The sequence below is a fragment of the Mytilus californianus genome, unplaced genomic scaffold, assembly GCF_021869535.1.
Source record: "Mytilus californianus isolate M0D057914Y unplaced genomic scaffold, xbMytCali1.0.p SCAF_15, whole genome shotgun sequence".
In the NCBI taxonomy this organism is placed as follows: domain Eukaryota; kingdom Metazoa; phylum Mollusca; class Bivalvia; order Mytilida; family Mytilidae; genus Mytilus; species Mytilus californianus.
The window spans coordinates 27,442,561-27,467,974 of record NW_026262637.1 but is presented as its reverse complement, the minus strand read 5'-3'; the positions used below and the strand labels follow the sequence as shown (position 1 = coordinate 27,467,974).

The following is a 25,414-nucleotide window of genomic DNA, read 5'->3' as shown; positions in this document are numbered from 1 at the left end:
AGCCTCAAGTTGACAGGCTAAAGAAACAGTAGTGAAACTACTAAAATCACTCTGTGATCGAGACCCCCCCCCCCCAAAAAAAAAATTTAAATAAATTAATTAATCAACATAAATTAAAGTGAAGTTTATAAAGAAGATTGGGCTTATTATCTGATTAAGACGTTGAAGAAAATTTAGGTTGTATTGTGTATTTTTCAATTGCTTAATTTAATAAACAATACCTTTTCTTCTTTTTCTGATTTTACTCCTTCATCTTCTTCTTTGTCTTCATCCTCTTCTTCATCTTCATCATTTTTCTTCCCTTTTTTCTTCTTCTTATCCTTATCTTTTTTATCTAAAAAAGTCCATTTGTTTATAAAGTACAAAGCGACAAAAGAAAGGATAAACTTAAATTTAATGAATTATATCTGTTGATCATACTTTAAGCTAAAGAATATTCAAAAGTTAAATAGTAAATCTTGGTCACTTAAAAGCAAATGGACTTATTTGTATAGCTTCTACTTATGACTTACACAACAAAATTAAAAGACATTGACATTTTGCTTAATTAATCTTTAAAAAAAGAAAATTCAAAGGAAACGTATGAAAAAGAATTCAAACTGTCAATTACTGTGCAAAAACTAAGTGTAAATTGGTCATTTTATGTCATAAGTTAATCTTGACAGGCTCATTAACATCACAACATGCACTTAAGGTACCTTAGTACTCACTTATCAATACAAATAAGAAGGGATTTACAAAAGAAATTATAATTTCAGGTATCAAATAACAGTTTTAGCCATATCTCCTCTCTTCATCTAAATCATTCAATACTGATCTGTTCAACCAAAAATCCTAAAAACTCAAAAATACCATTCCACAAAGGTTCAAATGGCTACCTTTCTTTTTATCTTTTTTTCCCTTCTTGTCTTCTTTATCTTTTCCTTTCTTTTTGTCTTTCTTCTTCTTTCCGTCATCTTCTTCCTCTGACATCTCTTTTTTCTTTGTTTCTTCAACATCATCTTCTTCATCCTCATCATCTCCTTCATCCTCATCTGACAAACCAGTTGTTGTACCAAAAATCTTAGTTTTGGATTTCTTTCCTTTCTTTTTATCTATAATAGAAAAATGCTTTGAAGTAATATGTCTATTTCTAACTTCAAAGTTACTACCTGTGAAAATTTCCACGAGTGAAGATACTTGCACAATACATGAAAAGTGTAATGAATATAAATGCCAAAAGTTCATCTAAAAATTTATCATATACATGACAATGTTGAGTTTCAAGTTCTGTTGACATTTCACAAAAAATAATTAAGATCCAAAGCAACTTGCACAATCTCACTCTGGTGTCATCAACATTCTTATATGTGATTTAAAATCTGTTTTTTTTTTTAATGATATAATTAATTTTATAATCATGAACCTCATTGCATTCCAAACCACCCAAACACTGTACATTTGAGACTGACCAACCTGAGGAATGATTAAACAGCATATGCCGTAACAAAGACTCTGAAAGCAAGGAATATGCATATTCAATACGAAACATGTTGGTCAAAATTACAAAGTTTAGCCTGTAGAAAATTCTGCATAACAATATTGACAATTTAGGATATTCTTCTTCTCACAGTATTATCCCTAATTGTATTGTTTTGGCAGACAAACTTGTTAAGTCTTGTCTCTGTATTTTCTTTATAAGACTTCGAAGAGATTTGGGGTAAAAATTGAAACCTGATTATCTTCACCAAAATAGACCACTAGACTTTTAGTGAAACAAATAGAAAAAATATATTATAAAAAAATTATTCTTAATAGTATCAATCTAACCTTTCTTATGTTTTTCGTCTTTCTCTTCATCTGATTCATCCTCCTCATCTTTTTCTTGTTTACCTTTTCTGGGCTGAGGAACAGGTACTGTTGGCAAGGTCTGTAGACATAAATTCTTATTAAATAAACTATTTTTTCTAATTGTAATTTGACTGGTACAGGTGTTTTGCAAATAGCCATAACTTAAAGATAGTCTCACCTACTTTAAAGCCAATCTTAGACAAACTTTTTATGCCATAAAATTCTACTACTATGACAACTCTCATATTTCACTGCAAAATACTATAAATAAAATGCTTTGCTGAGCGCAGTCTGATACGACCGCAGAGGTCGAACCCTGAACAGTTGGGGCAAATTTGGACACAATATTCAAGCTTGATACTGTCTGAATTTGGATTGTAATTAAATTTTTGACACAATATATGTTTCTAACACAAAATAAATGTGGTCAAAGATCTTACAAATATATTGCGCAATACTGTGCAATTTAAGGTTTCTTCTTTCTTCCTGAAACTTTTCAAAAATTTGAAATTTGTAAAAATTTTGAAAACAAAATATGAAGCCCTTAAAAAAATTGGAACCCCCACCATTTTTGAATCCCTCCTTGAAGCAATTACCTCCAAACTCAATCCCAGCATTTCCTTTGTAGTATGGAACCTTGTGGTACAATGTCAGAGAGATGCATACACTCACACACAAGTTATTATCTTGAAACTACAAAAATGCTTGTTTTTGGCCCCTTTGTTCCTAAACTGTTGACACCATAACCCCCAAAATGAATCCCAACCTTCTACTTGTGGTATTAAACATTGTGGTACAATTTGAGAGCAATCAAAATACTTATACACAAGTTATTATCCTGAAACTAGAAAAATGCTTGTTTTGGGCCCCTTTTGGGCCCGTAATTCCTAAACGTTGGGGACCATCATCCCCAAAATCAATCCCAACCTCCCTATTATGGTATTGAACCTTCTTAAAAAATTTCATAGAGATCCATTCACTTAAACTAAAATTATTGTCCGGAAACCAAATATGTCTTCGGACGACGACGCAGACATCATACGATCACAAAAAATTTTTTGCGGTCGTATAAAAATGGCCAAAACTTGAAACTTCAGCTGATATTTGATGATAAAGATATGTAATGAATAATATCTTTTTTAAATTTAGCAGTATATTACTAAGGAGTTAGACCTCAGAGTCTTCTTGAAATAGAATTTTCAGATAATATCACAATATTCCAAATGTCAATAGTCCATCAAAAACATCTTTATGTATACAACTGAATCAGAAAACCTACATTAGTGCAATATGAAAATTCAAAAATCCATAAATTTTTTGAAACCATGACGAATAGTATCAAATGTATCAGCATATTAAATATCAAAAGTCTATCATATGAATAGTATCCTATGTATCAGCATACCAAATATCAAAAGTCTATCAAATGCATTTCTTTAACTAAACTTTTATTTATATTTAGTCATGTTAGTTGCAATCTTATTGAGATTTACATTATATTTTTTTTTCCTTTTGAACAATGTGAAAATTCCAGAATCACTGATGGAATAGTATGCCTAACCTACAGTTTGTTTCAGGAGATATATGAATGCTAATGTAAGAATTTACCCAAATTTCAATAGTTTAAAAATGCAATGTTGTAATATCAGAGGCATGATGTGTGTATATACACTTTTGTCTTCTGAAACTTATCAATTATTCAATTACTATGGATTAAAATATTTTCATGGGTATCCATTTTAGTGGATTGAGGAATAAACTGCTTCGCTGAGCGCAGCTGGATACGCCCGCAGAGGTCCAACCCTGAACAGTTGGGGCAAAATTGGACACAATATTCAAGCTTGATACAGGTCTGAATTTAGATTGTAATTAAATATTTGACATATTATAGGTTTCTGAATAAATGTAGTCAAAGAACTTGAAATTGGTTATATAAATTGAATTTATATTTAATTAAAGATTTCTTGCTGTTGTGCAATACACTGTGCTGTTGCGCAATACTTAGTAAATCTGTTGTCAGACTATAAACAAATAAAGTTCAATTAATTCTCAATGTCATATCAGAAATTTATGAAAATGTAAAGGGAGCTTACATCAATAGATATAAAAAATTCACTAAAGTTTCATAAGAACTGCTGAAGTTATTGTCCGAAAACTGGAAAATCCCCCCTTTTTTAATGAATAAAACCCCATAACTCAGAAATGATAAATGAAAAATTTATAAAATTCTAAACGGAGCTTACATCAATAGATATAAACAATTCACCAAAGTTTCATAAGAACTGCTGAAAGCATTTTTGATTTTTAGTGTGAAAACTGGAAAATCCCCCTTTTTTTATGAATAAAACCCTGTAACTCGGAAACGCAAAATCTAAAATATATAAAAATCGAAATGGAGCTCATGTCAATAGATATAAACAATTCACCACAATTTCTTGCAAGTTGGTGAAAGCATTCTTGAGTTATTGTCCGAAAACTGAAAAATCCCCCTTTTTTTAATGAATAAAACCCAATAACTCGGAAATGTAAAATCTAAAAATTATAAAAATCGAAAGGGAGCTCATGTCAATTAATATAAACAATTCACCACAATTTCTTGCAAGTTGGTGAAAGCATTCTTGAGTTATTGTCCGAAAACTGGAAAATCCCCCTTTTTTTAATGAATAAAACCCCATAACTCGGAAACGTAAGATCTAAAATTTATAAAAAATGAAAGGGAGCTCACGTCAATAGATATAAACAATTCACCAAAGTTTTATGCAAATTAGTTAAAGCGTTTTTGAGTTAATGTCCGACATGTTGAAGACGGACGGACGGACAGACAGAGGTATACCATAATACGTCCCGTAAAAAACCATATTTTTGTGGATATTTGATTTTGCGGTTTTGCTGAAGTCTGCATACAAGCCTGTAGAAAATTTCTACTTAATTGAACATTTGTGAATTTTTGGTTCACCTATACCCACGAACTCCACAAAAATTAGTATCCCACGAATAATAGTGAATCCACAGAACTTTTAAATTCTAATTTCTTCCTATATATCATATGATCTTTTTTTAAAACTAATATGGCTGTAAGACATGATAAAAACCTTTCTAACAAACATATTTACCCTTAATGTTGATGATGTTGATGCTTTAACTTCTTCCTCTTCTGAGTCTGCAGATTTATCTTCTCCCATCTTTGGTAAAGATCTTTTCTGTAAATTATAACATAAACTATGATTTTTGTTTAAAAAACTGTGTTTGTCCAACACATTTTTTAATATAAGAGATACACTTTTTCCCTACATAAGATTGAAACAATACTTACGGTATATTACTTTAACTCGAAACCTTAACTTGACCAAAAACAATGCAAATATTAAAAGCTAGTAAAAGTAAATGCAACTTCATATATGAAATACCATTCCCTTAGGACAAGCTTTTAACATTTGGTAACATAGTGTAGGTTAAGACATACGGTTGGAGTAGGTTTAGACATATACCATTGGTGTAGGTTTAGACATATCCTTAGTGTAGGTTAAGACATACCGTTGGTGTAGGTTTAGACATACTTTGGTGCAGGTTTAAACATTCCGTTGGTGTAGGTTAAGACATACTGTTGGTGTAGGTTTAGACATACCGTTGGTGTAGGTTTGGACATATCATTAGTGTAGGTTTAGACATACCGTTGGTGTAGGCTAAGACATACTGTTGGTGAAGGTTTAGACATATCATTAGTGTAGGTTTAGACATACCGTTAGTGTAGATTTAGACATACCATTGGTGTAGGTTTAGACGCATCATTAGTGTAGGTTTAGACATACCATTGGTGTAGGTTTAGACATATCATTAGTGTAGGTTTAGACATACCGTTGGTGTAGGTTTAGACATATCATTAGCGTAGGTTTAGACATACCATTGGTGTAGGTTTAGACATACCATTGGTGTAGGTTTAGACATATCATTAGTGTAGGTTTAGACATACCATTGGTGTAGGTTTAGACATACCATTGGTGTAGGTTTAGACATATCATTAGTGTAGTTTTAGACATACCATTGGTGTAGGTTTAGACATATAATAAGGGTAGTTTTAGACATACCATTGGTGTAGGTTTAGACATATCATAAGTGTAGGTTTAGACATACCGTTGGTGTAGGTTCAGACATATCATTAGTGTAGGTTTAGACATACCGTTGGTGTAGGTTTAGACATATCGTTGGTGAAAGTTTAAACATACCGTTGGTGTAGGTTTAGACATACCGTTGGTGTAGGTTTAGACATATCATTAGTGTAGGTTTAGACACACCGTTGGTGTAGGTTTAGACATATCATTAGTGTAGGTTTAGACATACCGTTGGTGTAGGTTTAGACATATCATTAGTGTAGGTTTAGACATACCGTTGGTGTAGGTTAAGACATACATGTTTAGACATACTGTTGGTGTAGGGTTAGACATATCATTGGTGTAGGTTTAGACATACCGTTGGTGTAGGTTTAGACATACCGTTGGTGTAGGTTTACCATATCATTAGTGTAGATTTAGACAAACAGTTGGTGTAGGTTTAGACATACTGTTGGTGTAGGTTTAGACATATCATTAGTGTAGGTTTAGACATACAGTTGGTGTAGGTTTAGACATACCGTTGGTGTAGGTTTAGACACATATCATTAGTGTAGGTTTAGACATACCGTTGGTGTAGGTTAAGACATACTGTTGGTGTAGGTTTAGACATACCGTTGGTGTAGGTTTAGACTTTGTCTCCTCCTCTGAGTCTTCTTCCTCTTCCTCTGATTCAGTTGGTTTGGATAATTTTGATTCAGACTGTTTCTAAAATAAAATTTTTACATTCAGTTTAAATAAAAAAAATCTTCAGAACAAACTAGAGTGAAATAAATTTCAATTCATTATGTAAGTCAATATTTTTTTATGTAAAAATGAAGAATGTCATTGTGATTATAAGCATTGTGTATAAGTTTCATAACATTTATTTGAGGCAAACTAAAGTTAGAGAATGGAAACGACAGATTTAGCAATTTTTCCATTTATAAAGGGGCATAACTCTTGAACGGTAAAAGTGACACCACCCAATTTCAAACTTGATCTGTGTTTTGTGGTAATAAGCATTGTGTATAAGTTTCATAACATTTATTTGAGGCAAACTAAAGTTAGAGAACGGAAATGAAAAATTCAGCAATTTTTATGTGTATAAAGGGGCATGACTCATGATCTGTAAAAGTGACGCCACCCAATTTCGAACTTGATCTGTGAATTGTGAATTGTGTATAAGTTTTATAACATTTGGTCGAGGCAAACTGAAGTTAGAGAACGGAAACCAATTTGGGGGACGTACGCGACAGACGTGACAGAAGGGACAGATGGACAAACGGGAAGGACAAGGGTTTTACTTAATGCCCCCTCCGCTACGGCGGGGACATAAAAATACAAGAGCGATTTGAAAAATGTATATTTATAAAAACAAAAAATGTTTCAGCAAACCTCAAGTAAATCTTGGGAAAAGTCATATAAACAAAGCACATTTAGTGATGCAGTTTTGTTCATTAACTCTCAAACTTTTACAAACTAATGTTTGCAATTAAAATGTATGTGATAACATACAAAATAAACTGCTTCGCTGAGCGCAGCTGGATACGCCCACAGAGGTCCAACCCTGAACAGTTGGGGCCAAAATGGACACAATATTCAAGCTTGATACAGGTCTGAATTTGGATTGTAATTAAATATTTGACATATTATAGGTTTCTGAATAAATGTAGTCAAAGAACTTGAAATTGGTTATATGAATTGAATTCATATTCAATTAAAGATTTCTTGCTGTTGTGCAATACACTGTGCCGTTGCGCAATACTTAGTAAATCTGTTGTCAAGACTATAAACAAATAAAGTTCAATTAATTCTCAATGTCATATGAAATTTATGAAAATGTAAAGGGAGCTTACATCAATAGATATAAACAATTCACCAAAGTTTCATGAGAATTGCTGACAGCATTTTTGAGTTATTGTCTGAAAACTGGAAAATCCCCCCCCCCCCCCCCCCCCCTTTTTTAATGAATAAAACCCCATAACTCAGAAATGATAAATGAAAAATTTATAAAATTCTAAACGGAGCTTACATCAATAGATATATAAAGAACTGCTGAAAGCATTTTTGATTTTTTGTCAGAAAACTGGAATATCCCCCTTTTTTTATGAATAAAACCCTGTAACTCGGAAACGTCAAATCTAAAATATATAAAAACTAGAAGGGAGCTCATGTCAATAGATATAAACAATTCACCACAATTTCTTGCAAGTTGGTGAAAGCATTCTTGAGTTATTGTCGGAAAACTGGAAAATCCCCCTTTTTTTAATGAATAAAACCCCATAACTGGGAAACATAAAATCTAAAATTTATAAAAATTGACAGGGAGCTCATGTCAATAGATATAAACAATTCACCACAATTTCTTGCAAGTTGGTGAAAGCATTCTTGAGTTATTGTCCGAAAACTGGAAAATCCCCCTTTTTTTTAATGAATAAAACCCCATAACTCGGAAACGTAAAATCTAAAATTTATAAAAAATGAAAGGGAGCTCACATCAATAGATATAAACAATTCACCAAAGTTCTATGCAAATTGGTAAAATCGTTTTTGAGTTAATGTCCGACATGTTGACGACGGACGGACAGACAGACAGACGGACAGACGGACAACGGTATACCATAATACGTCCCGTAAACGGGCATATAAAAACTAGTCAATATAAAATGGTTTTTGATTTTGCACAACTTGAATTATTGTAGGAAATTGACCCTTGATTATAAACAAAACATAGGAATACGTACTGTGGGAGTTGGTTTATCTTCTTCTTCTGATGACTCTTCATCTGATTCATCTTCTTTTTCCTTCTTGTCTTCTTTTTTCTATTTTCAAAGTAATAATTTGTCATATGTTTGGTTAATTAACAGCAACAAATATATATTTTTCCAAATTCTCACTTTTTGTTCAGAAGCTTGTGGAAAAATTTGAGACCATAATTTTTGCACTACTCAGGTTTGTTTACATTCTTGTTGCTCATATACTGTTCATAAGGATCTTCTTATTTACACATTTTCTCCAAATATCATATTTGTTGTCAAATTAAAATTTCTATCAAATATCTGGGGGTTTTTCCAACTTATGTTGTCAAATTAAATTTCTACCCAATACCTGTCTTCTTAAATTTTAACAGTTTTTGCCAAATAGATTTTTTTATCCATTTCCATTCTGATGATACTTCTTATCATATCACTTTATTACAGTTTATAGTTTTTTTCAGGACTCTTGAAATTATATAAACAAACAAATAATTATTCTTTCACCACTGTGCTATAATGTTAAAAACGATGACTACCTTCGTTCTAAAATAGCTTCTTGGAAAATCTGAGAAATTATATTTCTGAACTGAAAAGAGTGGAAGAATTTTTACAAACTTCAATATTCAGAAAGACATTGAAAATAAGACTGCAGCTTTAATACTGAAACAAAAGGTTGGAATCAAAACAAGTCTTTATAATAAAAACAGAAGTTTGAAGTAATTGGTTTAAAGCAGAAAAAAAAACACTTTTAATATTGGTAAAACTTTAACTGAATGTCTTCTGTTTTGTATTAATTAATGAGTAGCAAAGTTAGCATAAGAATTACAAAGCATGTTGACTATAAGTCAGAAGTAGAGATTTCAATAAAACATAAAAAGACAAACAAAGTATAGACTTTTCTCTATAATACATATTTTCTTGCAATTATTTGTTACAAGAAATGATAAGTGTTGAAATTAACATGTTTAAGAAAAACTCTGTAAAGAATAAGGTAAACTCATCTGAGTCATGCAGATTAACTTAAGAAATTTGGGTTTTAGAAGAGTTTTGTGATAATTTGAAAACTGTTGACTACTGTACAGCAAACTTCATGCAGAGATCAAGTTTAACATGCAAATAACCTGATATATATACCAGATTTGTCAGAACTACACAAATACACTAACCAGCAGCAATTAAGATGTGGATTAGACCTAATTCCTTTAGATTAAAACCAGAACTAACATAAATTCAGTCTGTAACTTATTTCTGTATACAATGAGACATTCAAGCTAAGAACTTAGAGGGACAGCAACTTTAATAGGATTTTCTGATCATATTTAGTTTTAAAATTCTACAATTTAGTTTTCTTTTTAAATCATATAAAAACTTTTCATGTATATTTATCATCTGAAGGTAACTGAAGGTAGTTTTTACAATAATATTTAAAATTGCAAACCACATTATCACAAAATATTTGTAGGAAAACTTTGACTTTTAACAGCCAGTAACAATTAGAATGATATAATTTAAACATCATAAGATGATTACTATGAACTTTTTTGCAGCAAAGAATGTTAGAAATGAAAGAAAATTTAGAAAAAAGTATATAATGCCATGAAAAAAGAACCTTTTTATTCAAACAACACACAAATGTGATATTAGCGTAAATATTAAACAGACACCCAACAACTTCATGCATTGTAATAAACATTAAAATTCATGCAGTAATACCTGTACATCTTCTAATGGTTTCTGTGTAGAGGGGCGGGGCATTGGGCGTGGTACTGACTGAACCCTGTTTGTTTTGACTTCCTGTTTATATAGGCATTGTGTACAATTAATATTCAGTTAGAACGTTCATTAGCATTTGTTTTGAATTGTAGCACGACTTGAAACATGTTCAAATACACAACACATGTAAATATAATAATACATCTCAATACAAAAAATGTTATTGCTAAAGTTTTGATAATTATATGCTGCAAAAACCCACAACCAAAAGCAGCATACAAAGTAATGCAAGAAAGAAATGATGTATATCTGCTTTTTCAAATATGTTACCATAATTAATCACCTTCAAGCCAATTTTCTCCTCTGTACAAATAAGGACTACAGTTCTTGAAGGGTGTTTCTCTGATTTTTAATTGATTAAAATCTTTCCTTTCCTACTCTTACTTTGTACCAAAAAAAATCAAGTTTAAACAATATTCACTGTCTGAATAATTTGATATATAAATTCTTCACCTGTCCCACACAGAAAATCCCAAGTGGAAAATGTCCTATCAGACTAAAAACAATAGTTATATGTACCTCTATATGTTTATTTACATGGGAATCTTCCTCCTCCTCGTCCTCCTCGGATTCTTCCTCACTGTCCTCATCTTTTTTATGTTTAGATTTATCTCGCTGGTCGACTGTGTTGTGTAGTACTGTAAACATGAACAAATTTCAATAACCATCTAAGAGTGTATTGTTATGTAGATATGTTATTTTTTTGTCCTTGCTTAATAAGCAAAAACTTTTTTGTATTTCGTTCATTTTTTTTTTTTTACATAAATCAGGTAGATAGGTTTTCTCATATGAATTGTTGTACATTTGTTATTTAAGGGCCTTTTATAGCTGACTATGCAGTATGGGTTTTGCTCATTGTTGAAGGCTGTACGGTGACCTATAGTTGTTAGCTTCTATGTCATTTGGTCTCTGGTGGAGAGTTGTCTCATTGGCAATTATACCACATCTTCTTAATTTTATAATTAATGGGCTCTCTTTTCAGTTTATGTTTTTATTGTTTATACTTATGTCCCTGTCACAAAAGACGCTTTCCAATTATTGTTGTAATCTATGAAAACCTATTAACATTAACCTTCAGATTACAGAAAACCTTAAGGAATAAAATTGAGAATGGAAATGGGAAATGTGTCAAAGAGACAGCAACCCGACCAAAGAGCAGAAAACACTTAAAAAATATTTATTATTTTAATTTATGAAAATTTGTCTGAATATGTATCTTCAAAAGAGATATATGAATATTTCTATATGGTATCATATTCTATATTCACTTTTGCCAATGATTATTGAAGTGTACAAGAAATCTGTTTAGTTTTGCAAAAAATCAGTTTAAGACATACTAAATATTAATTACACAAAGCTATGACTGCAACAAATAACTTAAAAACATAACAGTACAAAGCATTTTTTTTTTTACAGCATATTACTTCATGATTTCCTATTTTTTTACAGAATAATTACTTTTGTTTTCACTCTGTACACCATGTATTCTTTCCTTAGCAAGAGGAGTTTCATTGGGTGGCAATGTGGCACTTAATGGTGGTGGCTTGTTGTTATTCAATTCTGGCAACTGCCTCTTGATTATAGATGGACTCTGAAATGATAATTGACATACATGTCATTATGATATTTTCTTTATACAAGTTTTCACATGTGGTAGAATCATAACAGTTCCTAGTGTTTTGGCATTTTGATTTTTACCAATATTTACTTTATTATATAACAAAGTTTATGATTATAGTTTAACCTCCTTCTTCAGCTGAAACGAGTGATCTAAGTAGTTCATCTACTGTATCACTAGCCTGGCAACACTCAGGTTGTCGTATCACCAGAGTAGCATTTCCTTTTAGTATTCTAAATTCTTCAATAAATTTAAAATTCTCTACTTGGTTATATTAAAAGAATATAACTATAAGATATACAAGAAATCTGTGGAACTTGATCACAGATTTAACAACACATGAACTATACACTATAGACTATAGATGTCATATAACAATCACTTATGCATTTTGGTGTCTTCTCTAGTGGCTACAAATTTAACAGGAATATCCATGATTTTTTTTGGTGTCAGATATTTTCACTAGTATTGAGAAAATTTAACAGGAATATCCGTGATGCCCAGTTATGGTGGACAAATAGCGCTGCTCATTTCATTTAGAATCTAGAGTAAAATGTACAGAGAGCTTTTGGATTTTTTGAGAAATAAGGATATTCATGACCACCATCTGAAAATTTTTTATCCAAGAATTGCCCCAGTATTATTCACTGAGCTTTATTTATGACTTCTACCTTACATAACATTACTTACTTTACTTAATGTGTTTTGTCTACGTTTTTCTCTTGCTGTAAAGCTATTATTGAGATCTAACGACCCATCAGCTTTCAGAGATGCGTTTAGTAGATTCTTGTTGACAATTTCTGGAGATTCCTCAGTCTCCTCTTCAGAACTTTCCTCAACCTCTGTTTGTAACCTCTTATGGCCTACTGCCAACATATGGCAACCTCCACACGATACCTGAAATTAAACATTGTAGTTTCAAAATTTCTTTGTTTCATGTACATTATAAACCAAATAAAAAAAATAGGATTGTAGTTATAGAAATTTTAGAAATGAACATAGCCTATTAACTCACAATGGAATAAACAAAAAAGAAGTTTAACATCAATTTATTAACTACACTTATAAATAACTTTTAATATCAATACAAAGAAATGCAGTGGATTTTTTTATATCAGTTAATAAGTGTTGTCAAAAAAATAAATTTAAAAAAATGTCTAATAAAATTCATAATATTAGCAAATATTAAAGAATCTGCACTGATGAATAAATCTTAATGTATAAGCAAAGTATGTACCTGAGTAACATGAAAGTTTTTAAATCTTTCAATTAGCGTAGGAACATAGATATTGCAGTAGCTTTCTTGACCTTGACCTAGTTTACCATGTCTTCCATCTCCAAAGGTGAACAACTGGTCTTTTTCTGAAAAAAAAGATATTCAAAATGCAAATGGATTTGTAGAATATTTTGCATAAGATTTTTTTGTTTGGTGAAATAAATCAATATGAATATATCTTTATTTCTTTATTTCAAACTCAAATTTATTTTTGTTTAATCCCAGTTTTTATGTGACATAGATTGCTATTGTTTCAGTTCTTCAGTTTTGACTATTGTAAATATGAATTGAAAAAAAAAGAAAATTTGAAAACAAACTTAATAACACAAATTCACAAAACAAGACAATCCTTGCCAATATTGCTGACAAGGGACAGCCACAAAAATAATCTTATTTTTTCTTAATACTCAACACTTTCTTCTTATTTATTTTAGTACTGATCCTATTACTTATCTCCTATAATTTACTATGACATTTGAAATTCTAAAAATGTTTTGAAAAATATACCGAAGTAAAATTTCCTTGAACTAACTTCCTCTATACAATATGTGAACAATTCTTGCCTTACAAAGTTTGAAAATAGAAATTCCCCCAAAAATAAGAAATACAGTGAAGATTACCTGATATAAGTGCTGTATGACTGTCTCCACATGAGACTTGTTTGATTTTCTGTTTACAAAATATTTGTTTTGGTGATGGTGTTTCCAGAGTTCTTGTTCCATGTCCCAACTGACCATTGTTACCATCACCAAAGGAATAAGCTTTACCAGATTCTGAAAAAATGACAATACTTTAGTTTTTAACTTTCCACATATACTTATCTTGTATATAAATGGAGAATGTGTCCATGGGACACAGATGATGCCCTGGCTTGCATATAACATTATAAAGGGACATAACTCAAGAACAGTAAAAGTGACGCAACCAAAATTCGAACTCAATCTGTGTTTTGTGGTAATAAGCATTGTTTATATGTTTCATAACATTTGGTTGAGGAAAACTAAAGTTAGAAAACAGAAACTAATTTTGGGACGGACGTACGAACCTACGTACATACGAACAAGTATAACACTTAATGCCCATTTTTTCTTAATTTTTTTTAACCAGAAGTTGATAATCCATATTCTTAAATTAAATGTGATTTTAACACATCAAAATGGCACATATTACTTTAATTTAATCTATTTTTTTGGGTTGATATGACTATGTGAAGACTGATAGCCCCCATGTTTACCATTTACCCAGTGTTTCAGTATTGACAATAAACTTGTCATAAACATTTCCAAAAAGTCTCAAGTGTTAAATTTTGTAATTTTTTCAAAAATAAAGTCAATCCATAAATTAGCACAGAATAGACCATAACCAGTAAGTTTGGTTTACTTTGATGACAATAGGTCAATACAATTCATAACTTTTTTAAAAATAGAAATTGTGGCCTAACTATAGGTAACTGTCTTAAATGTGACAGACCTTGTGGAGGTCTAAGGAATATCTTTTACATCATACTTTAATGATAATTTGTAAATCATACAATAAGGCATAAGTTCACCAAAATTTGTACTAAGAAAGAAACTTGGACATTGTCATTTTAGAAAACTTTGTCCCAGTAAAACAAAAATGAATTAAAAATGTAAAATGTCTACACGATTATGTTTTGGTAGTGATTTTTACATTTGTCATTAATTACCCAAATATGGATGTACAAAAGTACTGACACAGGAAATGGAAAACTTAAAAAATTGTTTTTTTTGTAAATGTAAAATGGTTTGTTCAATCTAGCAAGAACTAAAACTAATTTTACCTAATAAAACAACTGTATGAGTATTCCCACAAGATACTTGTTTGGCTTTCTCTGGAAGTTCCACTTTTGTAGGTACAAATGCTTTGATATCTCCATCCCCTAGTCCTAACTTGCCTCCATCACTCTCACCAAATGTGTACAATTCACCGGATTCTGGAATTAAAAAAAAGATAGCTGTAAATGCTCATTCAAATCAAATGTTCCATAGTAAAAACTTAAGCATATTTTCAATTCATGTTGGCATGGTCATTTTTAACTAAAGGAAAACACACAAGTTTACTCTAAACGAATCAAATACAAACTATTTATAACAGAATGCCCATACATGGATAGCTTTCACAATTAAAAAAAGTTTAAAATAAGAGAAACTAAAATTTAACTATCCTTTGTAAACAAAAGATGTAAAGCAACAAGCATTCTGAGAGTATTGCATGGCAATACATAGTCCCCTACCGGGTAAAAATTCATTATACTGGAACAAAATGCTAACTTGTTCTATAACTTGTCATGATGTAAACAAAAAGAAAATATCAAGTCAATATCTTCAAGCATGACTAAAAACAGTGTGGAAAACTGAATATATGAGTGAATTTTTTCAAGTCCAAGGACCATAACTCTGCACAAAATTATCAGACCGAAACAAAAATTTGAACTTGATCTGTAACTTGTCATGATAAAACTATTTACCAATTATCAATCAATATCTTCAAGCATGATGAAAAAAAGTGTGAAAAACCTATAACACTCTAACATTAGATATGATGTAATAAAATGTATATCTATTTTCAAATTACAATCAAATATAATTAATAGTTCAAAATATTTTTTCTTTCATTTGTCACAAACTAATATAGATTTGTAACTTACCTATAAAATGTCAACAACTTTTATCTACACAATGTAATGTAATGAAATATATACCTTAATAAAAATAGATTATTATCTAATTAAAGGATTTCACTTAATAAAAAAAAATATATATATATATACATGTAGCATTCAGAAAATTAGTTTATACAAAATAACATATAAACCTGCCACAAAATTCCTCAAACAATTTTCCAAAGAATGTCTTTTAAAAAATGAGTTATCTCCCTTTGTACAGATTATATGGTTTAACATAGTACTCTAACATTAGTTATGGAGTTTTTTCATGGACCATAACTCTGGACTAAATCATCAGACCGGAACAAAATTCGAACTTGATCTATATCCTGTCATGATAAAACTATATACCAAATATCAAATCTGATCAATATCTTCAAGAACGAAGAAAAAAAATGTGGAAAGCTGAGTTGCCGGACTGACGGATGGACAGACGGACGGACAGACAGACGGACAGAGTGCAAACCTAAAGTCCCCTTCAACTTCGTCGGTAGGGGACTAAAAAGCAAAATACATGTATCTAGTTTAGCCTGTGTAACAAGATAATAACATATTTAAAAAATAAAAATTCCTTCAAAGGGGTTGCAAGCCTATTGGATCACTACAACTGTATGGTTATAACCAAATGACAGACATGTGACTATATTCTTACTAGTCACTACAGCTGTATGGTAATAACCACAAGACAGACATGAGACTTTTTTCTTAAAATCTATCACAACAGCAGGGCCTAATCTAGGATTTTGAAGAGGGAGAAGTGACTTCTCCTTCCATGAGAGAGAAGGGAGAAGTGGTCAACTTCTTGGAGAAGTGAGATTCCATTACCGTTTCGGTTGCATCGTGTTTTCATGCTTATCACATGTATCACTAAGGAAATTGTTCAAGTTATATTCAATAAAGATATACTTGCAGTTTTTTCATATGTTATTGTACACAATGTATATATATATATAGAAAGTTCTTAATAAAAAGGTTTAGACAATATATAGTTGTTATTTATTTATTGATACCATAATGTGTTCTAAATAAAATTTGTTGATTGGGACATGAAGGAGTAGCCTAGTAATATTATCAAGATTATGATGCATTAAATTCATGTGCATCTGCCTCAATTTATTTTTAAAACTCCAGAAAAATATGACTCCCAGTTTACCTGATGAATTTCACATGACTGGGAATTTAACTTGTCATTATTTTGTAAAACATTATTGAATGTCCAGCACATTTATGTTAGTTGAAAATTAAGATTATTGTTAAAGATTGTAAGTCTATAAATAAAAATATCTTTCAATCGCAAAATAATTATCCGTTAAAGAGCTAATTTCTATCATTTTTTAAAAAATATCATCCATATCAACGAAGTGGTCATGAGAAAAAATCCACTGCTGATTACTATCTGGTCGAGTGTCGTACGTTTGCAATCACATTATCCATCAGCTGTCTTTCTACCTTTTATATTTCAATTTTTATTCAATGAATATAATAAATCTACCTTTAGTTTCCACCCTTTACCTACCGTAAAGTAAAATTGATCGACTCGTGTAGGTAATAAAAATAAAACAAATCAGCTGAGTGATTACGCAACATCCTCAGATTAAAATCATCGTAAAACGATAACTTAAACAGGCGGTCAGTATTCCGTTTGAACAGTTTTGAAAGTTATATCCGAGGATGTTCAAAGTCGCCGTTGTATTTATCTAATTTGATCGTTTATAGTATTAGTCCTGGGTCGTTTTGAAAATCTCGATTTTCCTTGTCAGCCGCCATTTTTTTACCTGTGAGACTTGTCAATCACAAGTTGTCTCCCTTTTACCGATTTTGATAGCGATTTGACTTCGCTATGAAGTCAGTCGGCCGGCGAGATTTAGCGATTTTCAAAATTCTTTGGCGACTTAAATCGTCATTTCGCCGGCAAGATTATGGCCTGAACAGCTTTATGGTAATAACCATATGACAGACATGTGACTTTATTCTTACCTGTCACTACAGCTGTATGGTAATAACCACACGATAGACATGTGACTTTGCCTTCTATATCTAACAGTTGTGGCTGTGGACATTCTGTTTCATCCCCAAGACCAAGTTGTCCTTCACTTCCACCTCCCCAAACATACACTTCACCATCCTCTGTAAAAAAATCATTGAGCTATTCTATTGTTTTCAGGATATATTAAAAGCTAAATTTACAAAAATTAGATAACATTTTACAGAAAGAATATCCAAGTTCAAAGTGTTAACACTTTCATTGCCATAATACTATACAGTCTTAAAATTTGATGATGTAGACAGATGGACTAATATTATCAATTTTTTTTCTGTGGCAGCTTCTTTGAAAATTTATCCCAAAAACCTTTATATCTTTACTCATTTATATGGGTTTGCAGCTTAAAACAGAAGTGTCATGCTTATTTTTATCACAATGGGAAGTACAGTATGATTTCTGCTGCTGTATCTTGTCTATTTTTATTACTGTGGGAGGTAACATTTGAGATCTGCTGCTGTCTTGCCTATTTTCATTACAGTGGAATGTAACATTTGAGATCTGCTGATGTCTTGCCTATTTTTATTATGATGGGATGTAACATTTAAGATCTGCTGATGTCTTGCCTATTTTCATTACGGTGGAATGTAACATTTGAGATCTGCTGATGTCTTGCCTATTTTTATTACTGTGGGAAGCAACATAGGAGATCTACTGCTGTCTTGTCTATTTTTATTACAGTGGGATGTCACATTTGAGATCTGCTGTTGTCTTGTCTATTTTTATTACGTTGGGATGTAACATTTGAGATCTGCTGATGTCTTGTCTATTTTTATTATTGTGGGAAGTAACATATGAGATCTGCTGCTGTCTTGCCTATTTTTATTACCTTGAGCACTGCACATAAATAATAAAAAAGGGGTACCTGCTTTTAGTTATCAGCTTCTCTTACTGTGTTCAACCAAAAGCCTTCAAACTTTCAAAACTTTGCAAATTTTTCAAATAGTGAAAGGAAGTAAATTTTCAACAACATTTTATATAGAGTGTTTTTATTTTATGTAATCAACTTCTCCTCAAGTTTCAATTTACAGCCTTCAAATTGTATAGAATGTATAAAGCTTTAGAGTCTGCCAGAATAATGTATAGCCTTACTGGAACATAACAAAAATGTATTGCAAAATAGACCTATTTTGTGTTGTTGGCTTACTGTCTAATTGACACTGACTCCAACCTGCTTTAAATTATATTAACAACAAAAATCATGATATATTTAACAGTTTAAGATATCAACCAATCTACATCATATTGTTTTACCTGTCAATGCTGCAGAGTGATCTGCCCCTGCTGACAACTGTTTATATTTATGTGTAGATATTCCTGTTATTTCTCTAGGTTCATTACTACTAGAACAATCTTCTATACCAAGCTGGCCTTCTGAATTAGCACCAAAGGAATAAAGTTTACCAGATTCTGAAAAAAGACAAAAATTCAAATTCAATTGTAAATCCTGATTATTATAAAATATGATCAATACATTGTCTGATATATTCATCTGACGATTCCTAATCAACCAAAAACCTAATATGAGTAGAACATTTGCTTTCTCTTTATTTTGTCTTTGTCTGAAATGCAAACATTTCCTGAATTTTGTACTTTAAACATATCAGATATATACCACTATGGTTCTATTTTCAGTTTTATCTATTCATTCATGTTTTATGGGTCTTTGTATGGCATCAATGCAGTTCATTCTTTCCTGTTCTCTACTTCTTTTGCCACTCTGAAGGAATAAAACAACAGTTGACACAATAAATATGGCTAAATGCTCTTGTCAGCTCACAGGTCAAATGAATCTGTCATTAGCAAATGTTCATGTATAGGTACATGTAGTTAATTCACATACAAATATTTTCCACTTTTCAGGTAAACTTCTGAGCTACTTGTTAAATCTAAAGTCTTTAATGAACACTTGAAATGAGGTCAAGGCCATATGACATATTTCAGAGGCATATGTTCATCACAACTACCCAACTAGCAACTATTGTTGACCTATTATATGCATAGATAAAAACCAGGGGTTGAACGTTTTTCTAGCCAGGTATATACCAAGGACTGTATAAATAGAGGCAAAAGTGAAAATTAAACTTCAAATGCAATTCAGGGTAGATAGTAATGCTGCATACTTGTATGAACCTACTCATGAGAAACTATAGTTTCATATATGAACCTACTCATAAGAAACTATAGTTTCAATCTTAAAATAGTTCTTACCATTTTGAGACATTTCAAGGTGAATTACTCCAAAACAGTAATGATGCAATTGGATTTCACCAGCATTTCATGGTACATAGTAATGTAGCAAAAGGCAAGTCCTACTCCTAAGCATCTGATGACATATAGTTTTTGATGGACAGATGCTGACACAGACATTACGCTTCAATAACTTTTTGGGGAGCATAAAATCAAACATAAATCCTTTTTTTTCTATGTATATGAAATCTTAAAATTTCAGTACACTGAACAAAAGTCTGGCCATCATATTCGTGTAGACATTTTACATTTTCAATTCATTTTTGCCTTACTGTGACAAAATTGTCTAAAATGACAATATCCCATTCTTATCAAAAATTCCTGGTGTGATTGTGCTAAAATCATGAAAATGTTCCTGTCATAATTACCTGTAGCTACTATTGTATGGACTCTACCACATGCCACTAAATAACTTTTTTCTTGTTTCAATTCTGTAAAATACAGGAAAAGAGTACAAAAATTACAATCATTCTCTACAGCTAGGTGACAGAAGTAAATAAAGCAAACTTCTATAATACACAGGTTTAAAAAAGCAGGTTTTAAGGGGTGACAGACATTGACTATTAATAAAATAGCTGATCTTTTGAATTCAAATCACTGTATCATATAATAAAATGAACAACACTTCACGAAAAATAAATGCACTTATTAACCCCAAAACAATACCAAAAGTGTAGTTTTAACTAATGCATTAAATAATGAATCAACAGCTGGCCAAAATACAACTACATATTACAACCACAAAAAATCTAGAGGTTGAACAAATACAGCCCCATGATAATATCTGAATAAATATAGATGTAGAGCTGTAATTCTATGGAAACTGTGCTATTTCAATTTGAAACTACTGAGAAGAACACAATATAGTTCTAAATTCAACTAGCTGACTGACTTACTTTTAACACAAGTTGGTTTGTATGCAGGCTTTGTATGATCTAGCCCTAACTGTCCCCAGTCATTAGCACCAAAGGTAAAAACTCTTCCTGTTTCTGCAAACAAAGAAACAATTATCTCTTATAACTATTATAAATAAACTGTATTGTATGTTCTGTAAAAAAATGGCATGGCAATAAAAAGTCAGTTCATTTTCTTCCTGGTAAAAGAGGATTTCAGACTTTAGTTGTCAGTATTCATCTTAAATATATACAATGTATATACATTGATGTCGGTACAGGTAATTATACTTAACAAGTCATGTTTACTCTATATGTAGATGTTTCCTATCTGGTATAAATAATTTAAAATGACTTACTGTAACATTACAAAACTACTGAATTTTATTCTCTATTTTTAACCTGCAGTGTCAAATTATATACAGATACATGATTTGTATATTGAGTCACAGTAATCTACATCTCCCAAAAAATCTTAGTTAATTTGAAGCATATTGGTGTAATGGAAAGTTTATTTTGAAAAACCTATGAATTTTTTACATGGTAATCTATATTTTCTCATCATGCTGCCTAAGATCAATAAGTATAGTATATAATACAGTTACTGTACCTGTATGGAAAAATTACTTAGTAATATAATAATTAGCATATGTGACAGAAATGAGTTAACCAATTTTATCATAAAATCATTTCTACTCATTGCCACCATTCCAGTACTTTTACTTGTACATTTGTGTATGTATCCTGCATGCTTATTCATAAAATGTCTTATTTTATTTAGCATGTTTATCATATATTTAATCTGTATAAGAAATTAAACTAAAATAAATGAAATGATCACTTTAAAGGGTTGAACTAGTTATTTTTTTATGGAAAATAACTTTCTTAAGGTTTTTGATTAACCAGGTAAATATTGATGAGTTATATGACTATGGACTTGCTAAATAAAGCCTAGATAGGCATAGTTTGGTCTGTGATATCTTATCACAAATGGCAGGACTTGGTAGATAAAGCCTGGATAGGTATAGTTTGGTCTGTGGTATCTTATCACAAAAGGCAATCATCATGATTATGTGAAGGAAAAACATATTTGTAAACCTTTCATATGCACTTAAAGCTTCTGCTATACAATGTATGCAAATTTGTTTAACACTGAATTACTTGAGTTTTTTTTGCATAAATGATTTTAATAAAATGCTCCGCAGGGCGCAGCTTGATACGACCGCAGAGGTAGAACCCTGAACAGTTGGGGCAAGTATGGACACAACATTCAAGCTTGATACAGCTCTGAATTTGGATTGTGATTAAATATTTGACACAGCATAGGTTTCTGACACAGAATGAATGTGGTCTAAGAACTTAAAAATTTTAAATTGGACATTCACCTATTATGGTCCAATATCCAAAATCTAAATACATGGTTAGATTCAGCATATCAAAGAACCCTAAGAATTCAATTTTTGATGAAATCAAACAAAGTTTAATTTTGGACCCTTTTGATCTCAATGTGGACAAAAATGATAACAGGGCCCAAAAATCAAAAATCTAAATACATGGTTAGATTTAGCATATCAAAGAACCCCATATATTCAATTTTTGTTGAAATCAAACAAAGTTTAATTTTGGACCCCGATTTGGACCAACTTGAAAACTGGGCCCATAATCAAAAATCTAAATACATGTTTAGATTCAGCATATCAAAGAACCCTAAAAATTCAATTTTTGTTAAAATCAAACTAAGTTTAATTTTGGACCCTTTGGACCTTTATGTAGACCAATTTGAAAACGGAACCAAAAATTAAGAATCTAAATACACGGTTAGATTCGGCATATCAAAGAACCCCAATAATTCAATTTTTGATGAAATCAAACAAAGTTAAATTTTGGACCCTTTGGACTTCAATGTGGACCAATTTAAAAACGGGGCCCAAAATCCAAAAACTTAATACACGGTTAGATTCAGCATATTACAGAACCCCATATATTCAATTTTTGTTGAAATCAAACAAAGTTTAATTTTGGACCCCGATTTGGACCAACTTGAAAACTGGGCCCATAATTAAAAATCTACATACATGGTTAGATTCAGCATATCAAAGAACCCCATATATTCAATTTTTGTTGAAATCAAACAAAGTTTAATTTTGGACCCCTATTTGGACCAACTTGAAAACTGGGCCCATAATCAAAAATCTAAATACATGGTTAGATTCAGCATATCAAAGAACCCCATATATTCAATTTTTGATGAAATCAAACAAAGTTTAATTTTGGACCCTTTTGATCTCAATGTGGACAAAGTTGATAACGGGGCCCAACAATCAAAAATCTAAATACATGGTTAGATTCAGCATATCAAAGAACCCCATATATTCAATTTTTGTTGAAATCAAACAAAGTTTAATTTTGGACCCCGATTTGGACCAACTTGAAAACTGGGCCCATAATCAAAAATCTAAATACATGGTTAGATTCAGCATATCAAAGAACCCCATATATTCAATTTTTGTTGAAATCAAACTAAGTTTAATTTTGGACCCTTTGGACCTTTATGTAGACCAATTTGAAAACAGAACCAAAAATTAAGAATCTAAATACACGGTTAGATTTGGCATATCAAAGAACCCCAATAATTCAATTTTTGATGAAATCAAACAAAGTTAAATTTTGGACCCTTTGGACCTCAATGTGGACCAATTTAAAAACGGGGCCCAAAATCCAAAAACTTAATACACGGTTAGATTCAGCATATTAAAGAACCCCAATTCAAGAATAAAACCCCATTGAAATTGATCAAGAAATAAGCAATTTATACGAAGTATCTTCTTTTGCACAATACTGTGCAATTGATTATTTCTTGCTATTGCGCAATACTGTACAATTGACAATTTCTTGCTATTGCGCAATATTGTGCTATTGGATATTTCTTGCTATTGCGCAATACTGTGCAATTGAAGATTTCTTGCTATTGCGCAATACTGTGCAATTGAAGATTTCTTGCTATTGTGCAATACTGTGCAATTGAAAATTTCTTGCTATTGCACAATACTTATTATATAATAATTTACACATCCTGTTTGGTGTGTATCTCCTACCATATCATTATTATTTGCTTTTAAATATAAATCAGAAATAACCAACTTAAAATGGAAAATTTTAAAAGAAAAAAAAAAGGAAAAAAAGAAAAAAAAAAATCCCCCCCCAAAATTTTTTGAACCCCCTTATGATTCATCACCCCCAAACTCAATCTCAGCCTTCCCTTTGTGGTATGGTACCTTGCAGTACAATTTCAGAGAGATCCATACACTTGAACACAAGTTATTGCCTGGAAACTAGAAAAATGCTTATTTTTGGCCCCCAATTCCTAAACGTTTCGGGCAATTACCCCCAAACTCAATTCCAGCTTTCCCTTTGTGATATGGAACCTTGTAGTACAATTTCAGAAATATCCAAACACTTACACACAAGTTATTGTCATGAAACTAGAAAAATGCTTGTTTTTTGCCCCTTTTTTGGCCCCTAATTCCTAACATTTTGAGGCAATTACCCCCAAAATCAATTACAGCCTTCCCTTTGTGATATGGAACCTTGTGGTACAATGTCAGAGAGATCCATACACTTACACACAAGTTATTGTCTGGAAGTTACAAAAATGCTTATTGTTGGCCCCTTTTTGGCCCCTAATTCCTTAACTGTTGGTACCATAACCCCCAAAATCAATCCCAACCTTCCTTTCATGGTATTGAACCTTATGGTAAAATTTCATGGAGATCCATTCACTTAAACTAAAGTTAGAGTGCGAAAACCAATGTGTCTTCGGACGACGCCGGACGACGACGACGACGACGACGACGCCAACGTCATACCAATATACGACCAAAAAATTTTCAATTTTTGCGGTCGTATAAAAAGCGGTCCTGTCTTTCAGAACTTTCTTTAAATGACCACATAAAAGTTTAAAAGTATCCTTAATATATATATATACTAACCATTAACTATAGCTGTATGCTCGTCACCACAAGCAACGTGTAATACTTTATCATTTTTTACCCAAAATTTGCTTGGTAAATTGTCTGCAAACTTGCTCTTTCCAAAGGTAAACACGCCCCCTGTTTCTGCAATATAAAGCAAGGTGAGTGTTAATTATCAACAAACATTTTTGTTGTTGTAGACATCAACAATAACAGGTCCTATCTGACTCAG

General features: G+C 31.4%; 1 protein-coding gene and 2 long non-coding RNA genes across 16 annotated transcripts in view; 2 read left to right on the top strand and 1 right to left on the bottom strand.

Annotated features, from left to right (window-relative positions):
* The window catches only part of LOC127725788 (X-linked retinitis pigmentosa GTPase regulator-like), a 32,530-nt gene that overhangs the window by 5,149 nt on the left and 1,967 nt on the right, over positions 1-25,414 (bottom strand). The window contains exons 2-19 of one of the 4 annotated variants that reach the window (XM_052233070.1): positions 25,201-25,326; positions 21,215-21,307; positions 20,687-20,749; positions 19,323-19,478; positions 18,005-18,154; positions 15,143-15,295; positions 13,962-14,114; positions 13,303-13,427; positions 12,756-12,962; positions 11,906-12,038; positions 10,967-11,085; positions 10,388-10,468; positions 8,663-8,740; positions 6,552-6,644; positions 4,944-5,030; positions 1,810-1,909; positions 879-1,094; positions 222-334 (exon numbers count right to left, since the gene is read on the bottom strand). In XM_052233070.1, the coding sequence (XP_052089030.1) occupies positions 222-334; positions 879-1,094; positions 1,810-1,909; positions 4,944-5,030; positions 6,552-6,644; positions 8,663-8,740; positions 10,388-10,468; positions 10,967-11,085; positions 11,906-12,038; positions 12,756-12,962; positions 13,303-13,427; positions 13,962-14,114; positions 15,143-15,295; positions 18,005-18,154; positions 19,323-19,478; positions 20,687-20,749; positions 21,215-21,307; positions 25,201-25,326 (2,246 nt within the window). The remainder of the gene's footprint in view (positions 1-221; positions 335-878; positions 1,095-1,809; positions 1,910-4,943; positions 5,031-6,551; positions 6,645-8,662; positions 8,741-10,387; positions 10,469-10,966; positions 11,086-11,905; positions 12,039-12,755; positions 12,963-13,302; positions 13,428-13,961; positions 14,115-15,142; positions 15,296-18,004; positions 18,155-19,322; positions 19,479-20,686; positions 20,750-21,214; positions 21,308-25,200; positions 25,327-25,414) is intronic. The other 3 variants (XM_052233071.1, XM_052233073.1, XM_052233072.1) reach the window with 3 other exon arrangements.
* On the top strand, positions 3,587-7,599 carry LOC127725789 (uncharacterized). Its single transcript, XR_007993141.1, has 2 exons — positions 3,587-3,625; positions 7,478-7,599. It is a non-coding gene; the product is annotated as an uncharacterized LOC127725789 (long non-coding RNA).
* On the top strand, positions 5,467-6,570 carry LOC127725790 (uncharacterized). 11 transcript variants are annotated; one of them, XR_007993149.1, is made up of 5 exons: positions 5,760-5,788; positions 5,996-6,018; positions 6,157-6,202; positions 6,377-6,422; positions 6,540-6,570. It is a non-coding gene; the product is annotated as an uncharacterized LOC127725790 (long non-coding RNA). The 11 variants fall into 11 exon arrangements; XR_007993142.1 differs by having other exon boundaries at positions 6,134-6,202; XR_007993153.1 differs by lacking the exons at positions 5,760-5,788; positions 5,996-6,018; positions 6,157-6,202; positions 6,377-6,422 and adding exons at positions 5,467-5,489; positions 6,065-6,110; positions 6,286-6,331.